Source organism: Lepidochelys olivacea (genome assembly GCF_965140295.1).
Source record: "Lepidochelys olivacea isolate rLepOli2 genome assembly, chromosome: 1".
NCBI lineage: Eukaryota > Metazoa > Chordata > Testudines > Cheloniidae > Lepidochelys > Lepidochelys olivacea.
This window is the reverse complement of record NC_140411.1, coordinates 134,522,562-134,547,032: the sequence shown is the minus strand read 5'-3', so window position 1 is coordinate 134,547,032 and position 24,471 is coordinate 134,522,562. Positions and strand designations below refer to the sequence as shown.

Genomic DNA, 24,471 nt, shown 5'->3' with positions numbered 1-24,471 from the left:
AGCAGGTTTTCTGACCAGTTTGTATGAGTCTCTTGAAAATCTTTGATACTATGGGATGATAAAAGATCAGGCACTGCAGTACAGGCAGATGGCAAGCTGAAATCACTATGAAGTAGACCTTTATAGAGCTAAATGGAAGCCTGCTGCTTCAATGGTAACCCCGTAGTAGAAGATCCTTAGTACTTAAGTCTGGATCATGTCCAGACCATGATGGGCTGCCTATATTGGAGAACCTCTACCATTTGGATGAGTAGGTCCATCTGATAGATATTTTCCTACTTTGAACCAGAATTTCCTGGATCCTATCCATGGTACTTAACCCAGTCAATGGCCACGCTGTTAGGGGTGGCAACTCTGGGTCTGGATGGAGTATCTGAGTATGGTGTTGTGAGATCAGGTCTGGATGGTCCACGATTTGGATCAAAGACTGAATGAACATTAGCAAGAGACCTGTCAGCCAAAACCATCTCACCCAATCCAGGAACAATGAGAATGACCATGGTCTTGTCGCTCCCAGTCTTGGAGATCATCAGGGAAATCTGTGGGACAGTCTATTGAAGAATGCATCCAGTAACGATCCTGGGCTCAGACCTCCTCTGGAGCAAAAGCAGTGACATGTGGTGTTGTCCTTTGTGTGAGACAAGTCTACTAGGGATTTCCGAACATGGAACAGCTCTTCTGCAATGAATCTATGCAAGGACCATCTATGGTTAGTCACAGATCGCCTGCTCAGGAAGTCTGCCAGGTTGTTGCTGACTCCTAGGAAGTGAAGAGTCATCAGAATCACCCCATTCTGACAGCATCAAGTCCGGAATCTGATGGTTTCCAGGAAGATGGACAAGGACCAGGTGTCCACTTGTTTGTTTATGCAGTGCATAGCTGTTATGATAGACCCAGGCCAGTTGCGTACAGCAGAGTAGAAGAAGGCAGATATACTGGCCACTGGATAAGTAGTTTTCTGTTCCCTGACTGACCAGAGCAGGGGCTGCTCCAGGCTAGGGTGGACACATGACTCCAATTAGCCTGCAAAGAGTCAGGTGAGGCCATTAAGCTAATGCAAACACCTGACTCTAATTAAGGCCCCTCTGATACTATAAAAGGGCTCACTCCGGTCAGGCCAAGGAGAGCCAGGGAGCCAGAGGAGAGGAAGTGCAGCTGAAGGGCTGGGTAATGAAGACATCCTCAAGCCACTGGAAAGGGAGCCCTAAGGTAAGGGTGAAGAAGGCATTAAAAGAGAGAAACAGGAGAGCTGTGGGGAAGTGGCCCAGGGAAATGTAGCAACTCTGGCAGTGAAAGGTCAGCTGCCAACAGTTGCTGCCATTAGGGTCCCTGGGCCAGAACCCAGAGTAGAGGATGGCCCGGGTTCCCCACAACCCAACACTACAGAAACACCTCCTGGGAAAGAAAGACAGGACCCTGTCAGGACAGGAGGCTAAACGGTTTGGGAATAAGCCCATAGGGACAACAGAGACCGTGGGAGTTCTCTCACCAACCTCCTTGCTGGCTTATGATGGAAAGGGCTCAGTAGACTGTGACCCTGACCCTAGAGAGAGAAGGGTTACATTGAGGGTCGCAGTGAGCCTCTGATGCTACCATAAACCGCCTGGAAGCTCGGGACCCATGGGGACAAGGTCAGAGCTCTGCCACACTGTCTTGTCCATGAAGATTTGCACTTCCAATTCCGGAGGATCTGTAGGAACATCACACTGACCAGTCTAACGGCTCTCAGCTTCAGGACTTTCATATATAACTCCATATCATCTGAGGACCAGGTCCCTTGAGTCTGCAGTGGTCAAAATGAGTTTCCCTGATTGCTCCTGACACATCCGTGATCAGCGCAACTTCATGAGGGACTGAACAGGGCATTTGTGGAATCCAACCACTAAGCCAGCTCAGCAGTGACTGATATGTGAGGCACAGAGATTTTCCTGTCTAGTCAATGTTGCAGAGAATAGCCTGACCTGAGCTAGAGCTAGAGGAATGTGATTGCCTTGCCTTGCCTTACCCAGGTGGGCAGCCACCACTGCTAGAGTATTTACAAAAAGCCTACATGCCCTGGAGAGTCCAAATGGAGTACCTTGTATTGGTAGTGATTAAGTTTCACTGTGAAACTCAAGTACTTCCTGAGGGCTGAGTGAATATCTATATGAAAGTACACATCTCCCAAGTCAAGAGCCACAAACTAATCTTGAGTCTGAAGAGATGGAATGATGGATGCACATGTTACCATCCTGAATCTGGGGCAGTGTATGTATTTGTTCAGTCTCCAGTCAAATCTGCTAGCTGGATGACAGGGTGGGACGAATGCCAGAGGATCCAGAAGAGTGGCATCTTTGAGTATCATGATCATTTTCAGAATGGTACTCCAGCTGTCTGCTCTGGGAGTATGGATGAGCCCACAGTTTTCGTTGGGGCTGGTACTTATAGAGCTTCCTGTAGGGGGTCGGTGTGTAGATCCCCAGCAGGGTTACATGGGACATCTCCAATTTAAACGCAAAATTGTCTGTCCCATACTAAGTCAGTATGGGATGCATTTTATCCCATATTTCAACTTGGCACATGGGGTCTCAATGCCACTCAGAGTCATGCCAGAGGCTCCGACTGTTCCCAGCACCTGCATGGAACCTTAACAGGTGCCACAGTGGCAGCACCCAGAGCTAGAGAAAGGACCCCTGGGAAGAATGGGAGACAAGAAGGGACTTTCCCCCAGAGATGCAAGTGAAGACTAGGCACATCTGAGGTTTGTCCCATACTTTTGAAATTTAAAGTTGGCAAGCCTAGTCACCAGTGATCTCAGGGTGGCCCCAGTGTCCTTTAAGGAATTATTTTGCCAATTCTCTTTTTGAAGCGCTCCATGCCACAAACAGCAAATCTTGTTTGGTATCCTGGACTTCTCTAGGTAGCTCTTCTGATGCCAGAGCCAAGAGGCCCATCTCATGTTCATGGTCATGGCCATCTACCTTCTGGCTGTGCCAGAGGCACCCATGTCAGCTTGTGAGGCTGTTCTGGCCACTGTCTGGTCCTCTCTGATGACCTCCTTTAATTCCTCCCAAATATCCTATAGCACATTTGTCAGAAAGAGTCACTCTTTCCCATATCAGAAAATTATATTTGGCTAACAGTGATTCATAGTGTGCCACATGGAGTTGCAGTGAGGCAAATGAGTAGACTTTGCACCCAAACAGGTTCACACAGGCACCCAAAAAGCTTTTCAGGGTCTTTGTCCTTGGATGTGCCTTTTGTCAATTTTGATTTTTCCTGCACTGCTGCAACTACCAATTAATCTGGAAGAGAGGGGAGAAGGGAAGAGAAGTGCTCAGTGGTTTTTGGAGGCACCTGATAATGCTTCTCCACCAGTCTGCGCGTGGGCTGGATGGTTGCTGGGGTATGCAGAGCCCCTGTCCTGATTCCAGTATGCCTGCAGTTACAAGAAACACAATTCTGGATGGAGCCAGTGTGATCAAGAAATTAAAGACTTTGTGTGATTTCTCTTGGATTACCATCATTTTTCTGTCCAGAGTCTTCACTATGTGAGTTGGAAGATCCTAGAGTACTTTAAAGTCCTGGGTCACCAGGGCTAAAGATGGTATGACAACCTAGTCAGGAAACAATGAAGATGGAGGCCAAGGTGCCATTGTTTCTCCGGTGTCCCTACTTCTTGGAAATAAATGGGTGGCTCTGGTGTCAGTGGTCCAGGTCACGATACCGCTGGGGAGCCTGATCTCTTCATCTTCCTCTACCTACAGGAGAGGGATCTGCTATGGGATACCAGAGATGATTGGTCCCCAGTATGGCCGGAGTAGCCTGGTATATGGTTACTAGCCCAGGAGCGACTGGTTGACTCAGTGCCACTCCTGTTGTCTTTGTGGCTGCACTGCAACAGGGACCGCCCCCCAAGACATCCTCAGGGCCACTCGCAGATGGTAACAGGGAGGCATCCCTGCTTGATCCTGGGGAGGAGGCATAGCTCAACAATGATGAGAAAAAGTAGTCCTCGAATGGTGGACAATTCGCTCCAGGGCTCAGTGCCACTTCAGTACTAACAATGACCCTGGAGGGAATCCTGGCAGTTCCACAAGGGTATACATCAGTCCTGTGGCATGGCTGATGCCTTCACTGGTGTCAGCTTAGTCAGTGCCACGCTCCATGGTAGAAGATTTGGGCTCTTTATCCTTTGAGGAGTGATGCCTCTTCTCCTTTCTATAGGGCGATGCCTCCCTACACCTGGGGCCATGTCTGGTCTCAGTTTGTCCCTTCCCATCCTTATGTTGGGTGCTGGCTCCAAACACGATGTTGTGTATGCCAGAAGAGCTAGTCCAGAGGTCAGTTGGTATTCATGCTGATTTTGTACCCAATTTCAGTCCTGAGGTAGCTATGGTTAGTGTAGATGATCCCAGTACCAGGGTACTCGATGTGCATGCAATGGTGCAGTTTTCTTCACTTCCTTCCTTTCATTACCAAATCCTGGGTTGTGGTGCTTGCTGGTACTGTGGGGTCAGGGGTGGGAGGGAAGGAAATGGGGAGGCAGCGATTAAGTGCAGTTTCAGACATACATTCCTTGACTTGCTCATCCTCACTGAGGAGGATGTATACACCGAGCAGGTTATCGGCAAGTGGCTGCCCCCCGACAGAAAAGTCATCAGCTCCACCTCTCAAATTGGGGGATGAGTCCATTACAGATCAGGGAGGGCTAAAACCCTAGGGCTTAAAAGAAAAGCTCTAAACTTCTGATAAGTAGATTTCATCAAAAATTGAAAGGATGGAAATATAAATCTAATCTAATATGGAAGGCCTTTGAAGGAAAGTACCACAGATTTTTGTAGTATCCTGTTTTATTTATACTTTGATGCAACAGACCAAATATATAATACATTGAATGTACGTTTAACATTTGTGTTAGTAAATCTGTCACCTTATTGTGATTAATATGAACAAAAGTATTGTAAACTAAAAATGAACAAAGTTATTGTCAATGTTGGGCCTCAAACTTCTGGAAGCTTCAAAAAGCAAGATCGGCAAAGTTAAATTGAAACTTGAGGTCAGGATGCGCTGCAACCAGATGACACTTTAGGCTGGCTCATATGTATGAAGATAAACTATGCACTCGAGCATAGCTTATAATATTAAAGTAACCACATTTGAGATAATTGGCTACATGAAGATAAACTATGGACCCGCCCATAGTTTATAACATCAAAGTAACCACGCTAAGAATTTGGCCCACCCTGATTGGTAGGTCTGTTTTAAACAAGGCCGACAGATGAGATAAAAAGTACAAAGGCACAAAACTAAGGTGTGTGTGTTTGATTAAGAGGACCCCTCTGATAGTGAAAACTGACTCATACCCCCTGAACCAAAGGGATGTGTACTTCTTGACTGTCTGTACCTGGCCAGGGCGAAAAATGGCCGACTGAAGGGTAACGTATTTTCGGACGAATGCAGGGTAAGATTATATAGTAAAGAAGCCTGGTTGCTCGAGCTGAATTGATCTCAAGTTTCTATCGCTACTATACTGTTAAGAATAGTAGTAGCTAGTTGATGAATAACTTAACATGTACTTGTGCTTGTCTTCAGTATAACTTGCCATTTATATTAATCCTTATTCAGTGCTGGACTTTAATCTTTCTTTTCTTGTTTTGTCTGTGTTGCTTTTATAGCCGGAAATCATTAAAAACCTTTTTTGAGGAATAATTAGTAGTTTTAATTTCTCAATTAAATATGGGCTCTACTCAACCTCATTACATCTGTGTCGGGTGGTGGGAAGCAGCAATCACACAGGGCACAATTAGGGCCCTGATGCAAGTCCCCTTGTTCCTTCATCTCCGCACTTATGTAAAATTCTGTCCTATAATTGCAACTTAAAGTTATCAAAAGAAGTTCAGCCATGAAGAAGAACCACAGTGATTTGGACAGAAGATCTTTGCTTTTTCCTAACAGTGTGGTTCCATTCTGAAATAACTAAAGCATTTATGGCTAATACTCAACACCCTTCGTAATATTTTTTGCCCACCAAGAGTGGGGGTGGAGAGAGGGGGAGGGATGGAAAATCACTGAGAACAGGGGGCAGAAGAATCAGAGAGGGAGTGATTCTATACTCAGGGGTGAGAGGGTGCAGCCAGCAACAGATGAAGAAGGAAAGTTCCTGGTGTTCCTACCTGCTCCCATTGCTGCCCTGCTAGGTCCCGCTCCCTGCTCGATCCCGAGCGCCACAGCAGCCACTCTCCCCCCCTCGTCCACCAGGCATGCACTAGTTTTCAAGGCAGCAGAGTTCCCCACTCCCAATATTTCCATTGCAGGGCTGTAGCTCTGCCACAATATCTTAAAAGATCATTTTAAAAATAAATACCTGGGGTTTTTTGGGTTTAATTTTGAAAACCATGTAAAAAAGAATCAATGAGGATTATGAGGTGGAGGGATCTCCAAGGTAAAAAGACATTGAGTTTTATGATATTATGCATGAAACAAGAACAACATCTAAGAACTGGCTAAACAAAGTAGCCTTTTAGTAAAGGCACATACAATTATTAAAAGGATTTTTTTTACACAAATTATCTAGTTGTGTACTATATAAATATATTAACTATTTGGACACTCTGGCACCGAGCCCTTCAAAATGCCAAAGTCATGCATCAAACATCTCTGTTCCTGGCTCTGAATATCAAAGTAAATGTTACATTTAAAAGCAGGCACTAATAAAAGAGAATAAATTGTACTGGGATTGGACAGTAAGTTGGACTGTGAAGGCAGTCATCTGTAGAAACCTTTTATGTCTATTCCACCACAGTCACTAACCAGTGGTTGGCCATATGAAAGGAAGCTTTCTCTGGTACTCACATTATAAAGTCATCTCTCATAAAATGTCCAGCTTGGCTCCTAAAGCCACTTCAAAACCTACTCTCAACTAGTGATGGATGAACCTCAATGGGTTCAGTTAATCATCCACTGTGATCCAAACTTTTTTGGACTTTCACTCATTTCATCCTTTCCTAATAGCCACTTTGCCCTTTCCCCTTTTGGTAGCCCCCATTCCTCCACAACCCACACTAAATACCATTTTTTTCCCCTGCAACATGCTCCTGTTTCCATGTACGACATACAATGAACCTCCACCTACTCCTCCATTTGTCCCTCACTCTCCTTTAGATATTTGTTGCGGGGATACAGTTGCCTCTGTGCTGGACCCCAGGAACTTGTACTTTTAACTATCACAAGGTCTGGCAAATCTTGGTGTGACTTAACCCAAACTGAACTATGTAAGACACAACGTAAGAGATTTTAAAGTTGAGGCAGCTAGGTTCTTCAACAGACCTTAAACAGTATTAAATAACATAATGGAGAGATCTGAGGGGGGGTGAGGAGTTAGAGTCTGTTGGAGACTCCAGAGTTAGGGAGGAAAAATAACTAGAGGCCTGTGGGACAGTAAAGGAGCAGCAGAGGACAACTGAATTATAGTGTAGGGAGAAGTGAGTGAACCAATTCTTATTAGGTGATACTATTTTTTCAAGTAGCACTGACCAAAGAAATCCTTAGCTGAGGTAATACATTTATTAAGAACTGTGTATGGAGTTAAGGAAATTTTTCAATTTTCTAATTAGCTTAAGGCAAGTAAATTTGTCACCTGCTGGTACAGAGTGTTGCAAATTAACACAATAGATTGCCATTGTGCAAAGGACAGTGCCTTCTGGACTGACAATCCTGAGATGTTGCTCATGTCTATTCCACAATAGGTGTGCGTGCTCGTCACGTGCAGCAGTGCCGGAAGTTTTTCCCCGAGCAGTACCCGTAGGGGGGAGCGCCTCCCCCCCGCGACCTCTGGAGCGGCGCCTGCCTGGCACGGTATAAGGGGGGCTGCGCTCCCCCCACCCTCAGTTCCTTCTTGCCAGACAACTCCGACAGAGGGGAAGGAAGGCGGAATGTGGAATAGACATGAGCAACACATCTCGAAGAACACCAGTTATGGAAAAGGTAATGGTCTTTTCTTCTTCGAGTGATTGCTCATGTGTATTCCACAATAGGTGATTCCAAGCTATATCTGTTGGAGGTGGGTAGGAGTTCACAAGTTCTCGGGACAGTGTACTGCCCTGCCAAACCTGGCATCATCCCTGGCCTGAGAGACGATAGCATAGTGCGAGGTGAATGTGTGAACCAAAGACCACGTGGCAGCCCTACAAATGTCCTGGATGGGGGACATGGGCCACGAAGGCAGCCGACGAGACCTGCGCCCAAGTTGAGTGTGCCCTCACAATGGGCGACGGGGGAACCCCCGCCAGCTCATAACAGGAACGGATGCATGAAGTGATCCACTTAGAAAGCCGCTGAGCGGCAATCGGCTGACCCTTTGCGCACTCAGCCAAGGCGACAAACAGTTGCGAAGATTTTCTGAATGGCTTGGTCCACTCGAGGTAGAAAGCCAGAGCTTGCCTCATGTCGAGCGTGTGGAGACAGCATTCCTCACTAGTCACATGAGGCTTGGTGCAGAGGACTGACAGAAAAACATCCTAACCCATGTGGTAGGCGGAGACCACTTTCGGGAGGAACGCAGGGTGTGGGCGGAGCTGGACCTTGTCCTTATGAAAAACCATATACGGTGGTTCACAGGTTAGGTCCCTGAGCTCCAAGAACCGCCTGGCCGACGTGACAGCTACCAGGAAGGCCACCTTCCACGAGAAGTGAGACCAGAAACACGTGGCCAGTGGTACAAACGGGGCCCCCCGTGAGACGAGCCAGCACCAGGTTTCGGTCCCACTGTGGAACCAGGGGCTTGGAATATAGGTAGAGATGGTCCAAATCCTTAAGGAAGCGGCCATAGCATGGGAAAACACTGTGTGCCCTTGCACCAGGGGATGAAAGGCCGATATGGCTGCCAAGTGTACCCTGACTGACGAGGGAGCCAGTCCCTGGGCCCTCAGGTGGAGGAGGTAACCAAGGATAAGCTGGATCGGGGCAGCCATCGGGGAAACACCCTGGCCTGCTGCCCACCTTGAAAACCAAGACCACTTCACCACATAGGAAGCGGCAAGTGGAGGGCCGTCTACTTTCGAGGAGGACGTGCTGAACCTGTTCTGAGCATGTCCTTTCCTCGCCACCTAGCCACTGAGCAGCCGTGCCATGAGGTGAAGCATTGCTCGGTTGGGATGGAGGAGGCGGCCCTGGTCCTGAGAGAGCAGGTCTGGGTGGAGTGGCACTGCCATGGCGGAGCTACCACCAGCCCCAAGAGGGTCCCATACCAGTGCTGCCTGGGCCACAGCAGGGCAACAAGGAGAACCCTGGCTTTGTCCGTCTTTATTTTCTCCAGGGCCTTGCTGATCAGAGGAAACAGGGGAAAGGCGTAGAGGAGCTGACCTGACCAGGACAGGGTAAAGACATTGGAGATAGCACCCCTCCCTAGGCCCCCCCGTGGCAGAACCAGGGGCATCATCGGTTCTGCCTGGTCGCAAATAGGTCCACCTGGGGAGTGCCCCACCTTTGGAAAAGCTGGTGAGCCACTTCCAGGTGTAGAGACCACTCGTGCTGAGAGGAAAAATTCCTGCTCAAGTGATCCACCCTGACATTCTGGGCGCCCGGCAGTTGGAAGGCTTTTAGGTAGATGTCACGGGTTATACAGAAGTCCCACAGACTGAGTGCTTCGTGGCAGAGGGCAGAGGATCAGGCCCCACCTTGCCTGTAGATATAGAACATCGAGGCCATGTTGTCCATGAGGACCCTGACTACCTAGCCCTCCAGCTGCGAGTAGAAGGCCATACACGCCAGTTACACCGCCCTGAGTTCCTTGATGTTTATATGAAGGGATAGGTCTTGTAGAGACCACAGGCCTTGGGTCTGAAAGTTCGGCACCCAACCCAGGTCCGACGCATCGGACACCAGCTCCAACAACGGGGCCCTGTCCCTGAATGGAGCATGTCTTAAACTCTTTCTTATCGCGCTCCTGAAGGAGTCCTCAAACTTGGGAAGGGATTCCCAGAGGTTAAACTCGCAGCGACCCAGGAGAGCCCGATGGTTTGCTACTCATAGCTGAAAGCTTGACGACGAATAAACTTTTCCCCCAAAAGTATCCAGCCTCCAAGAGTCTTTGTTCTTGGGGGTTGGGGCTGGTTGCCCCTGCCGCTTCCTGTGGTTGACTGACTCGACCACCAAGGAGTTAGGCGCCGGGTGGGTATACAGATACTCATGTCCCTTCGTGGGTACAAAGTACTTGCGCTCTGCCTTTTTAGAAATGGGAGCCAACAAGGCTGGTGTTTGTCACAGGGCATTTGAAATTCTTGCCACCCCTTCATGCCTGGTGCTGAAGGGGACAGCATATTCAACAGGGAGTCTGAGGGCTCTTCCATCTCCTCAGCCTGGAGGTGGAGACTTGCTGCCACCCTATGTAGGAGGTCTTGGTGGGCCCAGTAATCCTCCTGCGGGACGGTGGGGGGGGGGGGGGGGGGCTGCAATCAGCTCCTTCGGACAGGGCAAGGCCGGTGCAGTGCTTTGGGTGTCGTCCGGCACTGGAGGATCCACCACCTGATCAGACTCCGGGCACGGTACCGAGGACACAGGTCCCACCAACCTTTTTTCTGGTGGTCTAAAGGTGGACGCCGACGGTATTTCCAAGGCCCGGGCCACCGAGCGAGCCTCCACCTGGGGGCTGCACCGTAGGCCAGTGCCCACTGGTACCACTGGGCCAGCCACGATGCTTGGTGCCATTGCCTTGCTGAGGAACCGTCGGGGCCGGCTGTTCAGGCTGGCTAGCTTGGCCTGTAGACAGGCAGCTGTGAGGAGAGGCCTGGCTGGCATATGATCCGCTGGTGCCTCTGGACTGGGACTATCGGTGGTGCCAAGATCTACGTTGGCCACGGGACCGCGATCTCGAGAGAGGAGCGGCACCAACCGTAGTAGCTGCTCTGCAAACGGCCTCAAAGGGCAGACCCATGTCGGCCACACGCCAGCAATCGACACCCTGGGCTACAGTGCCTTGGTGGAAACTTGGAACGGAAGTCCGAGCGGGAATGGCGTCGACAATCATGCCATGACTGACTTCGCTATCTCCTGCAAGACGAGGATCGTTGGCGACGTCTGCCACAGTCCCATCAGTATTCGCTTCGCGAAGACGAGCGGTGCCAGGAGTCCCAGTCAGACGGCACCCATCCGGACAGTCTGGCTGGCATCAAGGGCGATCCGCATGGACTGAGCCCTGGACGGTGAGCGGTGTTGGGAACGCTCCCCCGACCAAGACCGGTACCAGGCCAGTGGCGACTGCAGTGTTCCCAGCGGCAGCTCCAGGGTGGCAAGGGGGCACTCCCCCTACGGGTACTGCTAGGGGAAAAATTTCCGGCACCAGCGCACGTGGCAAGCACACATACCTATTGTGGAATACACATGAGCAATCACTCAAAGAAGAACTGGAGTGCATGCACGTAAGCAGAATCCAAACATACTTTAAAATATTCCAGTGAAGTAGGGGCTTTTCATTAATGTAACACATGACTTTCACATTCATAGAGCCTGAGAAGGAGAAACTAGGGTTGTCCTATTTCTACTCTCATTGCTACAATAATGCTTTCAATATTCTGCAGATGGATAAAAAGATTAGCCTTCTGCTCTAAGTAAAGATAGAACTTACTTTTCAAAACTACAAGTTCATTAAAATGAAACTGCTAATTATATTGCAGGAAACTGTCTTTGGAGAGGGTTATTTTCTTTTAAGATTGCAATTTCTTCCAAGAATCTCAGCAATTTCATGAGTAGTTAAAACTTTTACATCACTAAAAAGAGCATGATGGAAGCAAGCTCTCAGATTGTGTGTAAAAACTGAATAGTGGAAAAAATGTATTAGCAAGAGAATGAAAGTAAACTCACCACTTGCATAGGAACGGCTGTCATCCTCACACAATTTATGCAGCTGCTGGTATTCTTCTTGCGCTAGCTCAAAACGCTGCTGTTTAATTTGGTAAATCTCTTTCTTGGCATTAAGTGCCTCCTGGGCAACAATTAAATATTCCTTTAACATGCGTTCCTGTTCTCTTCGCCACTGCTCTCTTGGGTCCTCAATTTGTGTGAGCTCTGAGGAGAAAAACTTAAGTCCTGTTACTCCACTAATTACAAGTACTTTCTCAATGTCAAATCTCAATACCTACACTGATAGTTCATAACCACAGGAAATGTGCTCAAAGAATCCAGGTGAAGTCTGTCTCTAAACCATCTAGTATACTCAATTCAACACGAAGTTCAACATCACTCCAGCAAAGAGAGAAAAGAGTGACTGCACTGTCACTTATATTTGAGTCTTTTATTCTTAGAGATGAGGTTAAAAAGAAAACTAATTTTTCAGCCCTAAATGATCTTACTCAGTCAACTTGTTTTAAGATGACAAATTAGACCATTCTGATGGCCTAACCACAATACAACCCACAGCCAACTAAGAGAGCCAAATCAATATCCCAAGCCTTAACTCAGTGGGTGGTAGGAACAGTTCAGAGATTTCACATTTAGCCTCCAGAAAGGTGCAAGAGAAACAAAACATCCTGAAAGGCTATTTATGTTATCTTTATGCCTGCACGGTCAAACAGTGAACAATGAAGTTAGCTACCAAGATTAGTGTTTTGGGCCCAGATTCAGGAAATCACTTTAACACATGCTTAATTTTAACTTTCTTCTATCCTAACAGTCATAACAAGATCCTTGATGTTCCCATCACTACCCTTTAAACGTTTGAGAACAGCTAATGTTTACAGTCACAGACTGAAAAGTAAAGCTTGTTTCTAGTATCAAGAAACTCTTTCAAATATATGTTTATAGTATAAAAAAGTTTTCAATATGTTATGTTCCTGCAAACACTTCGGTGGCCCACAAATTCAAAAAATAGAACCAAAAAACCCTGAAAAAACAGATTTTTCTGGGGTGTCGGGGGGGGGGGGCGGGGCGGGAAGAGACGTTTTACATCATCCTGCCTGTGCAGAGTCCGCTGCATATGCGAATGCCAGCCTCCTATGGCTGTGTTTACAAAAATCAGATGCATAAATCACCATTACTGCAGCTCCACTGTTGGTAGTAATTGTGCAACCTGTACTACAGCCAGGGGGCATGCATCTTACCATCATACTTCAGAACAGGGTTAGTCAGTATGGTAGTAAAAATGCTTATACCTTATCTGCATTGCTGTTCCATTGCCACCACATAAATCAATCTCTGTGGTTCAAGTTATATCATTATCTTAATGTGCACAAGTGCAGTAAATAGTTGTCAAAATCATTTAGTCCTTTTTAAAAAAACTTTAGCCACAGTAAACCCCGCAGTAGGGTATTCCACAGGTTAACTATACCATAGGAAGTATTTCTGTTATGAGTTCCAAATGTACTAATAAAGTGATTTTTGAAACATCACACCACAGGCTATTTTGAGGAATGTAGAATAAGCCATAAGACAGATACTCAGTACAAGCAAAGAAGATGTTTTCAGTTAATTTTCCCCCCTAAAAACTCTGATTTTGCTGTTGCTATGATAGGAAAGGGGAAAGACAACTCTTTTGTTGGTACTAATAATAGGACTTAAAGCTATTTAAATACTTCTGTTTGTGCTGTGAAATCAGAGACTACAGTGATTGAGCCCCCAAAAATAAAAACTGCATACAAGCAGCTCTGTTGTTCGCAAAGCATTTGAAAAGTAATCGCCTAAACAAAAAAGATTTTCAGGAATTAAAAAAGTGAAAATATTTAAAGTGGTTTAGAACTATGATCCCCCAATAAATGGCTCTTCACAATGTTCCAATTCTAATCCCAGGTAACAGGAAAGGTTAAAATGCATCACACATAACCCTTGAGAATAGGAGTCTGTACATTTTGAGGCACTGCAAAACCTGCTAAGTGACCAGAAATCTTCATCATCATCTTGTAGTCCATGCAGAAAGAGCAACACTTCCTATTAAGTACAACACTGACAGTCTTCTGTGGAACACTGCTCTGTACTCTGGCCTGGAATAAGTGCACGGAGCACCGACTGTACCAGTTACCATAGAGAAACTGAAACTGAAGGTGTTTTAGATTTGGATAGCTACTAATTTAGTTTCTTTAGAGCTGACTGAAATTTTTATAGTCATTCAAGCACAGCCCTGGCTGGCCAAGAACATGGAATATGTTATTCCCAAAACTGGGAAATGTGCAGCTGGTTAAAGGAGACTTCAAAGGCTCTGAAAACTCAGAGGAGGAGGGGAAAGGAATTCTGTGGTTGGCAGCCACTGAAGCTTCTTAAGAAAGGGTTGGATAGACTCCAACACTAGCCCACCGAGGGTGCCGACCACGTCCAGAATTAACAGGACGAGATGGAGATCAGGGCTGGCTCTGAAGGTCGCTCTGTGATTTACAGAGGACTGCTTTTCCTCTTGGGTTTCCTAATGTAAATGGAAAGTCATTGACCAGAATCCCAGCTTGTGTTCCTCTTTCTTGGGTAAAGCTATCAAGAAAGGAGGCTTACAAGAGTGATATGCACAGCTGCTCTATTTTGAAGAGTGGAAGGAAAGAAAGGATTTGGGTGTACATAGCTTGGGAGGTTTCTACAATGTGTGGACTTCAAAAAGCACTGATTTGAAACCTCTCTTGCATTTTCTCCCAACATTTCTGTAACTATTACATTAATTTCTGCCGCGGTGTCTACTGATACACTAAGCTCTAGCGGCTGGAGAGGGCATATAACCAGGCCATCAGGAAAGAAGAATGGAAAAAAGCCTAATCAAGGAGTGATCCTGTTCTCCTACTGGATACTGTTACCTGATAGCTACTGTGGCAAATATTTTAGGTAGATTCAGAACCCCCAGAGTAAGAGATTCTTTCCACTAGAACCTCTCCTTGATTCTTATACCATCAATGCATTCACCTGTCATTGCATCCCCAATGGTTACTGAATAATGCCCCCATAAATTCTACCCCTGCATTAGGATCAAGCTTAAAAAACTGAAACAAAAAAATAACAGATCCTTATACCATAGCATGGAGAATTTAGTTCTTAACAAAGGAATCCTATTAATTGGATGCTTTATTAGCCTTTTTAGCCACAGCATCCCAATGGGATGTTGTGTTTAGTTCATTATCTACTATACCGGTAAGTCCTTTACAAAGTAAAGAAACCTGTGACAATATTCAGAATTATTGACACTGTGTTTATATGTACAGTGTGTGTGTTTCTATGGTGTTCTATTACGGTCTGAGATAAAGCTCTATCTTCTATAAAAGTTGTCCTGACAGCTCAAATAAAAATTATATGAGCAATATTCTTAACAGTAAGTACCTTAAGAATTACACAAGCACCTGCACTATGATTTTTCAATGTATCTTGAAATACTCACTACGTTATTTATCCTTCCAGTGACTGCATTAAAATCTCTTTAAAGGTTTTTGTTCTTAGAGGGAAGAAGTGTCTGTGTATGGATCTTTCACACACCAAAATCAGGTGAAAAATGTTTTTGTGAAAACCACAAAAATATGCAGAGCAGTTCAGAAGCTGGTATAACACCTGAAACTATTAGTTTAAATTAACTAGATTCCGAAGAGATGGTTGAAATCGGTTTTGCAGAGAGTGCTATTTATCACTGATGTTACTGCTGCTACTGTACCTTTCTTCTTTTCTTACCAGCTAGCTGCCAATTTGCACAATTCTGAAAGCATTCGCTCATTAGTGATAAGCAGCTTAATGATGGCAGCACAATAGTACCAGTGGCAATAATATACTATGTGGAAGCATAAAATATGCAATGCGTAGGACAGGATGAGATTGCCAAATTAAATAAAAAAGATATGATAAATATATCAATCAATAATCTTAAAATTATGCGAAATAGCTGCTACGATGAAAAACACCACACACTTACTCTCAGCCTGTTTTGGGCATTGTGGGTTCTTTTGTAAGGGAGCAAACTATGGACTACTGGAAACGTATACAACACACACAAAATGCAGTCTGAAAATGCTGACACTTCACCAGCATTAGCATTTGTATCACTTTTTGACATGCTCCTTCGATACTCTTTTGTCAAAACGAGAACCTGAAGTACTGATTAGGAATATTGGAAATTCTTGCTGAATATAAATATTAAAATGAAATTATAAACTTGACTTATTTCAACAAGGGCTGTTTAGATAACCCTTTACATTACATCACAACAGTAATAATGATTTTACATACAACCATTTTTCATCCATAGATCTTAAAAGCACCTTACAAAAGGAGGGCATTATTGCCATTTGACATATGAAACACTGCAAGAAGTAACTTGCCCAGGACTTCTCACAGTAGCTGGAAGTTCAATAAATGTCATCTTAATCACTCTTGGTTCAACTATAGATATCCGCTTGTGAATGTTCATAAAACCAATTCCACTTCTACTCACGATTTATATGGTCCATGTAATAAATTCCAATCTGTTGATCATAAACAGTTTCCCATCCTAAAGGAAGTTCATCGCCAACACAGTCAGCAAATGTTAATGGCTTTGTAATCCTGTAAAAATATAAAAAATGAAAATAAACTCAAAAGATGCATAGTTTACAATGCAATTAATGCTATTTAGTATGTGCTTTGACTATATCAAACCTCTGATTTGACCAAGATTAAATAGTTGTAACACTTGGGTATGCAATAGTAATTTTAAGTAAATGAAAACTAAAATGTACAAAGAAAATGAACATTTAATTTAGAAAGTATGCTGACAGCTACTCCCAAAACAGGTGAGACAGCTTCTCCCTTGAAGTTCTGTGTTTAACTATTTAATTATGATGGCATGCAGTCCTGCCAGTCCCCTTCCCCCCCCCCCCCCCCCCCGTACTGCAGTAACAATGTGAGAACAGAGCTGGAATTCATTGCTGTTCACATTTATTGGAAACTTTATAGCATCCAAGTTTTTAGAATGTCAAAGCAGTATAATTTGCTATCCATAGCAGCTCAAATGTAAAAGAAAAAGTATCTTTTTCAACTGCCAATGCACAACTGTTCACGAAATTCTATTATCTTAGGCCAACATAAATTACCCTGCTCTGCCCGGAAACAGGCAATCACAATAGGTTTGTGAAGCATTTTGATATTCCTAGAATGAAGGATACACACAAGTAGCAGTGGCAAAATTACTAACTGAGTATTTTGAATATCATACTACTTCTGCAGCAACTGCTCGACAAACTAATACGCAAGTGATAACATTCAATAGAGTACTGGTAAATAGTCATTCTTCCTACTATTCACTGCACCAGAGCTTCTTGACCTTTTTCTTTCTAACACCCCCACCCCCAAAATTTGCTATAAAACTCCACAGCCCAGTTGTGCCACAACCGTTTTTCTACATATAAAAGCCAGGGATGGCATTAAGGGGCAGCAAGCAGGGCAATTGCCCGGGGCCCCACGCCAAAGGGGGCACCACAAAGCTAAGTTGCTCCGGCTTCAGCCCTGGGTGGTGGGGCTCGGGGCTGCAGTCCTGTGCGACGGGGCTCTGGCTTTCTGCCCTGTAACCCTAGCAATTCTAATGCCAGCCATGCTTGGTGGACCCCCTGAAACCTTTTCATGGCCCTTGGTTGAGTACCACTGCATCATGGATTCAACATTTGTATTGCTCTGGAACATCAAAACTACCAAGAATTTAAGAAAACCAATACAAAGGCAAAAGTAACCCAGACAGAACCAAGGGTGTAGATTTTTATCCAGTTTGACTTCCCACAGCATCATTCCAGCAGTTGTTGAAACCCTCACACAATGTATTCCCTAATAGTTTCTAAATGGCTCAAATAAAAAAGATATAACTCAATGTTATATGTAATGTAATGTAATCAACTCAGTCACAAAAGTAAAGTTAATTTTATAAAGATAAACATTAACTAAATATTCACAATACAAACATTAGTTAAATATAAACAATATAAATATAAACAATTCCAATATAATATAAGTGATCCATAGAATCATAGGCTATCACGGTTGGAAGGGACCTTAAGAAATCATCTAGTCCAACCCCCTGCTCAAAGCAGGACCAATCTCCAATTTTTTGCCCCAGATCCTTAAATGGCCCCCTCAAGGATTGAACTCACAACCCTGGGTTTAGGAGGTCAATGCTCAAACCACTGACCTATCCCTCCCCTGATATCCGTATCACTACATACAGCCTAAAATCAGCTTCCAAATTTGTGCACAGATGTGCAATATCTGATGTACAGTCTCCTATAAAAGATCAGAATTTGGACAACATTTATAAATGCATACATTTTATGGCCAGCAGGAATCCTAATGGTCATCAGTCTGACCTTCCATATAACACAGATCATTGAACTTCCTCCAGTAGTTCCTGCAAAAACTCCTATCTTTTTAAAAAAGACAGCCTTCTCAGTTTAAAGACTTCAGTTGACAGATTATCTAAAACATCCATTGGTGAGTTGTTCCAATGGCTCATTACCCTCAATGATAAAAAAATGTAAGCCTTAGTTATCGTTTCAATTTAATTAGCTTCAACTTTCAAAAGTCCAACACTGAATCTTTTTAAGCCTTTGTACGTTGGATTTAAAAGCCCTGAAGTATCAGATATAGTCTCTCAGTGTTAATACAAACTTACCAACTTGTCTCTTAACCTTTGCTTCATGAAACAATCTACTTAGTTTATTAAGTCTCTCACTGGAAGGTGTATTCTCCAGACCTCAAACCAGTCTTAGCTCTTTTTTGTACCCTCTTCAGTTTTTCAGGACCATCTCTGAAGTACTGATACCAAAATTGGCCAGAGCATTCCAGTAGTGGTTTCACCAATGCCATATATAAAAGTAATATCAATTCAGTATTCCTACTCAATGTTCCTTTGAGCATCCAAAGTGATCTTTATCCCTTTTAGCCATCACATCACACTGGCAGCTCATGTTTGTTTCGTTATCTACCATGACCGCCTATGTTCTTTTCAGAATAAAGAAACTAGACTGACTGTTAACTGTCCCCAAGGTGGCCTGCAAGACATTGCTTATCTTTTTACATAAAAACAGTGAAATCTTTCATAATTTCCCAAACCTTTAGGCCCGATGTCAACTTTACAAATACAAATGGGAAAATATAATGACTCTATAGTAGTGTCTGGGTCTTGCTCTCCTCAAACCCTCTCTCAACTTAAAAAAAAAAAGTATTTTTCACACTTTTATAGCAGCACTCTGCATTATACAATACTTCTATGTGAAAGTGTTCCACTCATTTTCAAAATGCAGGGAATATAATACATTATCATGTTTGTAAACACGATGGGAAACAAACTAAGTTGGGCAATATTCAAAACAATATTAACAAAATCCTAGTTTGTTCTCCTACTTACTTGTGGTCTAGATGTTTCCCAGAGACACTGATTATTTCTTCTGCACAACAGGTAGAAGATATGCACACACAAAAAAACCCAAAAGTTTTGTTTTAGTACCAAACAAGGTTTTGGTTTGAAGGAGATAGGAAAATTCTGACTGATCCAATTAAAAAACCACTGCATATTTAAATTTATTGAACACAAAATAAAGTAGCAAAGAAAGATTTCAGAAGGGGATTCATTTTCTAACCAAGAAGGGGTGCACAGCAAGCACATGTAGAATGTTCTTAAATTACACCCAACTTCACTACAGATGCAAGAGGAACACTTTCTGTTGCTCAGACTTGTTCATCGACGTCACATGCAGAAGGCATGGAAAGCGTGCCCCTCAAAACTATCTACATACTTATAAGACTCTCATTAGCGCATCTGAAAGTTAAAAGGTCTATACTAACACTTCTCTCACCTCTGGTCTTGAAGCAGTGCATCTGTGTTGTCAGTGCTCACCTTAGTGGAAGTGCTCGCGAAGAGAGCATGAAAAGCCACTGCCATTTCCACGCTAGCACTTTCATCATCACTGCCACAGGTGGCACAGCATCAGTGGTGAAACCACACTGAGATAGATCACAAAAATTCCATACATAGGCACATGCACGCAAACAGAACAACGATATTTACTTATCTCCCACGATTATTTTAAGCATTTTTAAATGCCTGGAGAGCGCTTTAAAACTGTGAATTACTTTGGAAGTACAAGACAGTAATTCATAGTCACAATCGCATACAATCGTGCGGTTTTGAATGTGCCTAGTACAAGAGTTAGTGAACCGTATGATCAGTGCAATCATGTCCTTTTGTTTTTAAAGATAAAAATGTTAAATTAGGTTTGATAAAATTTTGCAGATTAAAGAATATTTTCAACGGTCTGCTAAAATGAACGTTATGATAGCATTACGAGGTATTGTACACAATACTTACCCAACAGGAAACCCAAACAATTGGGAATAAAAATAGGAAGGTTTATGAACTTTAGGAGCTACAGAAATATATTTAGACTAAGTGATTAGAGTTTACTAATGCTACATGATTTGAGATTTGAAATCTAGTAAAATAAGGGAGGAATTTTACAGATTAGAGCTATTGTTACAGTTACACTAACAATTAGAGTATTGTTACAGTAAAATTTTCTCTAGGACTACATATACAGTACACCTACCTTAAAATTTTCCATTACTGACAACTTGTATGATACTTCGTATAGAACTGTCCATTTGAACCAAAAGCTGCAGTCATTGAGAAGAAGCTTTATTATAGAACAGCATAAGTGTTCTTCCAGGACTTTGTCTAGTAGTTATGCAGGCAAAATACTGCCACATTAGTTCTAATTTCTCTGGACTTCTGTTACAATATTAAAAATACAAGAGAAGGCATAGCAATTGATTTACCTCTGATGATTTTGTTCTAGACACCACTGTGTTTGCAATTACTCAAGATAGTCGAGACATTGGTTCCTACCTAAACTGCCACATTATCAACAAGATTTTCTTTGGAATGGATAGTGAGGCATGCTTGCCCATCACACATACACATCCCTTATTCGTAAGCAAAACCTACATATGCAGTATTCTCCCTTTGCATGCCATAAGAACCTTAATCCAGCATCCTTAATGATCCCACCTCTCTCACTTAAACTTCTAGAACATAAACAATATTAACTTTCTGGGAACAGACAGAGCAAAAGTGAACAGTAAAGAAAGGGAAGTAAGTAGACGCAACAGGTTTTATACCATTTTCCCAAAACCTGTTTAAACTGTGGAATGATAGTGTATCCAAAGGAAACCTTAGATCTGTTAAGAATTCATGTCAGCATTCTAAAAAGAAAAATGGAAATAGAATCAATGATCCCAGTCAACAACTCAGTTATTTAAGTAAAGTTTTTACTAAAGAATTGTCTCTATTCAAAGTTGTACAAATTTAATTTTAATTCAGTTTAAAACTGATTTCCTTAAGCCAGTACAAAACAGAGTGGGTGTTCTCCATTTGATTTAAATCAAATTTATATTAATGTATCTTATTGATTCCTTATTTAATTAAGCTAAATCAAAATAAGCAAGGTTTAAATCAGATTAAGGTGTTTACACTGTGTTCGCACAGGTCTAACTAATCAGGTTTAAAGTTACACCTTTAGCTAAACTAGTACAATTCTGAATATAGACGAAGTCTAGAAAAATGTTTTTTCTGCTAGGCAAACTACAGGCCCCCATAATAATAAAATGTAAAATTGTAGAACAGTAACATACAAACAGACACTGCTGCAGCAGGTCAGCCAAAAAATATATCAGGAAACTACTGAAATTAAACGTCCTCTGGAAGTATCACACCCCTTTCTCTGATTAATTCAACGGCTACAAAAAAATAGTAGAGGTCTCCTTTCCTGTTTCTATATAAGGAATTGTACATGGAATGTGTACATCTGTAAAAACACTTTAAGATCATCAAAATTAGGAGCTAGGCAGCAACAGACCAAGAGCACTCATTTTTTACCTTAAAAAGGAATTCAATAGGTTCTTGTCTGAAGTCACAAGTGAAAACAACCTTTGGTGGTCTTATTCTATTCCCTCATCTGTTCACAGTATAAAACCAAAACATAATATAGCACAATTCACTCTCTCTGCATATGAAAACACTAGTACTTGAAGAACAGGGGTAACTGAAATACTGAGATGTGCTGAAAGAACTATTGGATGAAACTTTCATACATTCAGAGAGTTGAAGGCCAGAAGGGATCATTTATTCCTGTTTATCACAGGCCATTACATTTCACCCATTTCCTTCGTATTGAGCCAAATAATTTGTTTGGCTACAGCATATCTTCCAGAAAGGCATCTAAATAGTGATTAGAGATGGAGAATCCACCACTTCCCTTAGTAGTTTTTTGGCAATGATTAATCACCCTCACTGTTAAAAATGTGTGGCTTGTTTCTAATTTGAATTTGTCTGCCTTCAACTTCCAGCCACTGGTTCTTGTTATCCCTTTTTTCCACTAGTTTAAAGAACTTGTACAGTGCCTGACTGCTCTACTTGGATCAGACCAATGGTATTCATCCTTCATGTTGATGAGAACAAAATTCATTCCAGTTGCAAGGAAAAGCCAACTAAATAACGCCTGTTGTGCACAATCTGAGACCTGTTTAGTGCTCACTAAAAGACACAGACTCCACTGTGGCCCCTTGACTCAAGTCCTCTAACATTCTGCAATGAGCACACGAAAAAGTACTTGGTAGGTTCCATGTAAACTTTTATTAAAGACCGCCAGATTAAGTTTCAAACCAGTGATACGGTGAGATCACTCCACACTGGCTTTTTCTGTCTCTCTTATCATCTGTGGTGTACAAGCTAAAAGTGTAAATTTTAAAATGGTACATTTTTATATAAAAAGGTTTTGGTCTCTCATCTAGGGACCATACTTCACAGTAGTCAATGAACTGCCATAACAGTAGTCTACCAGTATTTTTGCCATTATTCATACCATGATTCAAATCAAGATTAAGCTGTTTCCTCAGCTCTTTGATTTAACTTTACCTTTTCCAAAAGTAATACCAATCTTCTGACATCACAGCCATTTTTGGCTATGTAACTCTTCAAAGGTTTAAATTTTGAAGCACATTAGAAAGCTTCTGGAATCTGAATCCCCTTGGTTTAAAAATAGAAAAAAATCTTTAAGAACCATGATATTTTGTTTTGGGGGATTTTTTCCCCACCTAAATTGTTTTGAGTAAAAACATTCTTTTTAAAAAACAGTCTTGTATGCACGTGCAATAAAGCAGATAAAAATATTCCTATAATGCCTAGCTTTACTAAATATTTACTCTGCCAATTTAAAAGCCAAATTATAAGAACAGTCCAATTACAAGATTTGAGGCTTGACATGAACATGAGACAGTGTTGCCACCTGATTAGATTCTGATTGAATCAGAATGGATTGCTTCCCATCCTCGATTTGTTTAGTTTACATTATCATCTGTTGTAGATGCATAAGAGACGCTCCCCTGGATAATGTAAATGCTTCTAAATATAGTCCAACATCTTTGCAAAAGTAGTTCCCAAAAAAGTATTAGCTTGGGGGGGGGGGGGGGGGAATCAGTATTTTAGGTGAATACGCAACATTTTAGCCCTAACTTTAACACCCTTTATAATAGAATCCTGTTTTTTCGTTTTAAAAAGGTGGAAATCCCCTCTTGGGATAAAAACAACACAACACAAAAAACTCAAAGGACCTTTGTATAATAAGAAAACCTTTATGGGTGCATAACAAGTGACAACTACATGCCCCTCTTGCCCCTGCTCCTTTCAAGAGGGCTGAAAGCAGTTTGGTTGTTAGTACAGACACCCGGTACAACCAGTGATGAGCTGCCAACAGCTGAAGAACCAGTTCCTTCAGTCGCTCCAGGTCTTCGGCAGCACTGAAGGACCCACCGCCGAAGAAGTGCCGCTGAAGACCCGGAGCACCGCCGGGTGAGTAAAAATTAAAAAGGATTCTCAGGGGAGCCTCCCCAGCAGAGAGCTCAGGCAGGCCGGACAGGATGGTCCCGTGGGCCAGAAGTGGTCCGCAGGCCGGAGTTTGCCCACCCCTTTAACAACCAGTTCTAAACCGGATTCAAAATTTAACAACCAGCTTGCGCAAACCAGCTCCAGCTCACCATTGGATACAACCAATTTTAGTTACTTCCAACACCCTACTCAGAAATTGAGCTAGACCAGGGGTGGCCAACCTAAGCCTAGGAAGGAGCCTGAATTTACCAATGTACATTGCCAAAGAGCCACAATAATACGTTAGCAGCCCCCCATTAGCTCCCCAATATTCCCAGTGCCTCCTGCCCACTGGCAGCCCCGCTGATCAGCGCCTCCCCATCCTTCCCTGCACCTCCTGATCAGCTGATCAGTGTTTCATGGCGTGCAGGAGACTCGGAGAGCGAGGGGAGGAGTGAGGGCATAGCAGACTCAGGGGACGGGGTGGAGTGGGGGCAAACCCTGGGTTTGAACAGTGAGAACCCCCCAGCACATTGGAAAGTTGGCGCCTGCAGCTCCAGTCTCGGAGTTGATGCCTATACAAGGAGACGCATATTAACTTCTGAAGAGCCGCATGTGGCTCCGGAGCCACAGTTTGACCACCCTTGAGTTAGACCACTGGGAGA

General features: G+C 43.4%; 1 protein-coding gene across 4 annotated transcripts in view; it reads right to left on the bottom strand.

Moving 5' to 3' along the window:
- The window catches only part of WWC3 (WWC family member 3), a 169,536-nt gene that overhangs the window by 106,877 nt on the left and 38,188 nt on the right, over positions 1 to 24,471 (bottom strand). For all 4 annotated transcript variants that reach the window (XM_084641561.1, XM_084641562.1, XM_084641563.1 and 1 more), the window contains exons 2-3: positions 16,358 to 16,467; positions 11,839 to 12,042 (exon numbers count right to left, since the gene is read on the bottom strand). In XM_084641561.1, the coding sequence (XP_084497687.1) occupies positions 11,839 to 12,042; positions 16,358 to 16,467 (314 nt within the window). The remainder of the gene's footprint in view (positions 1 to 11,838; positions 12,043 to 16,357; positions 16,468 to 24,471) is intronic.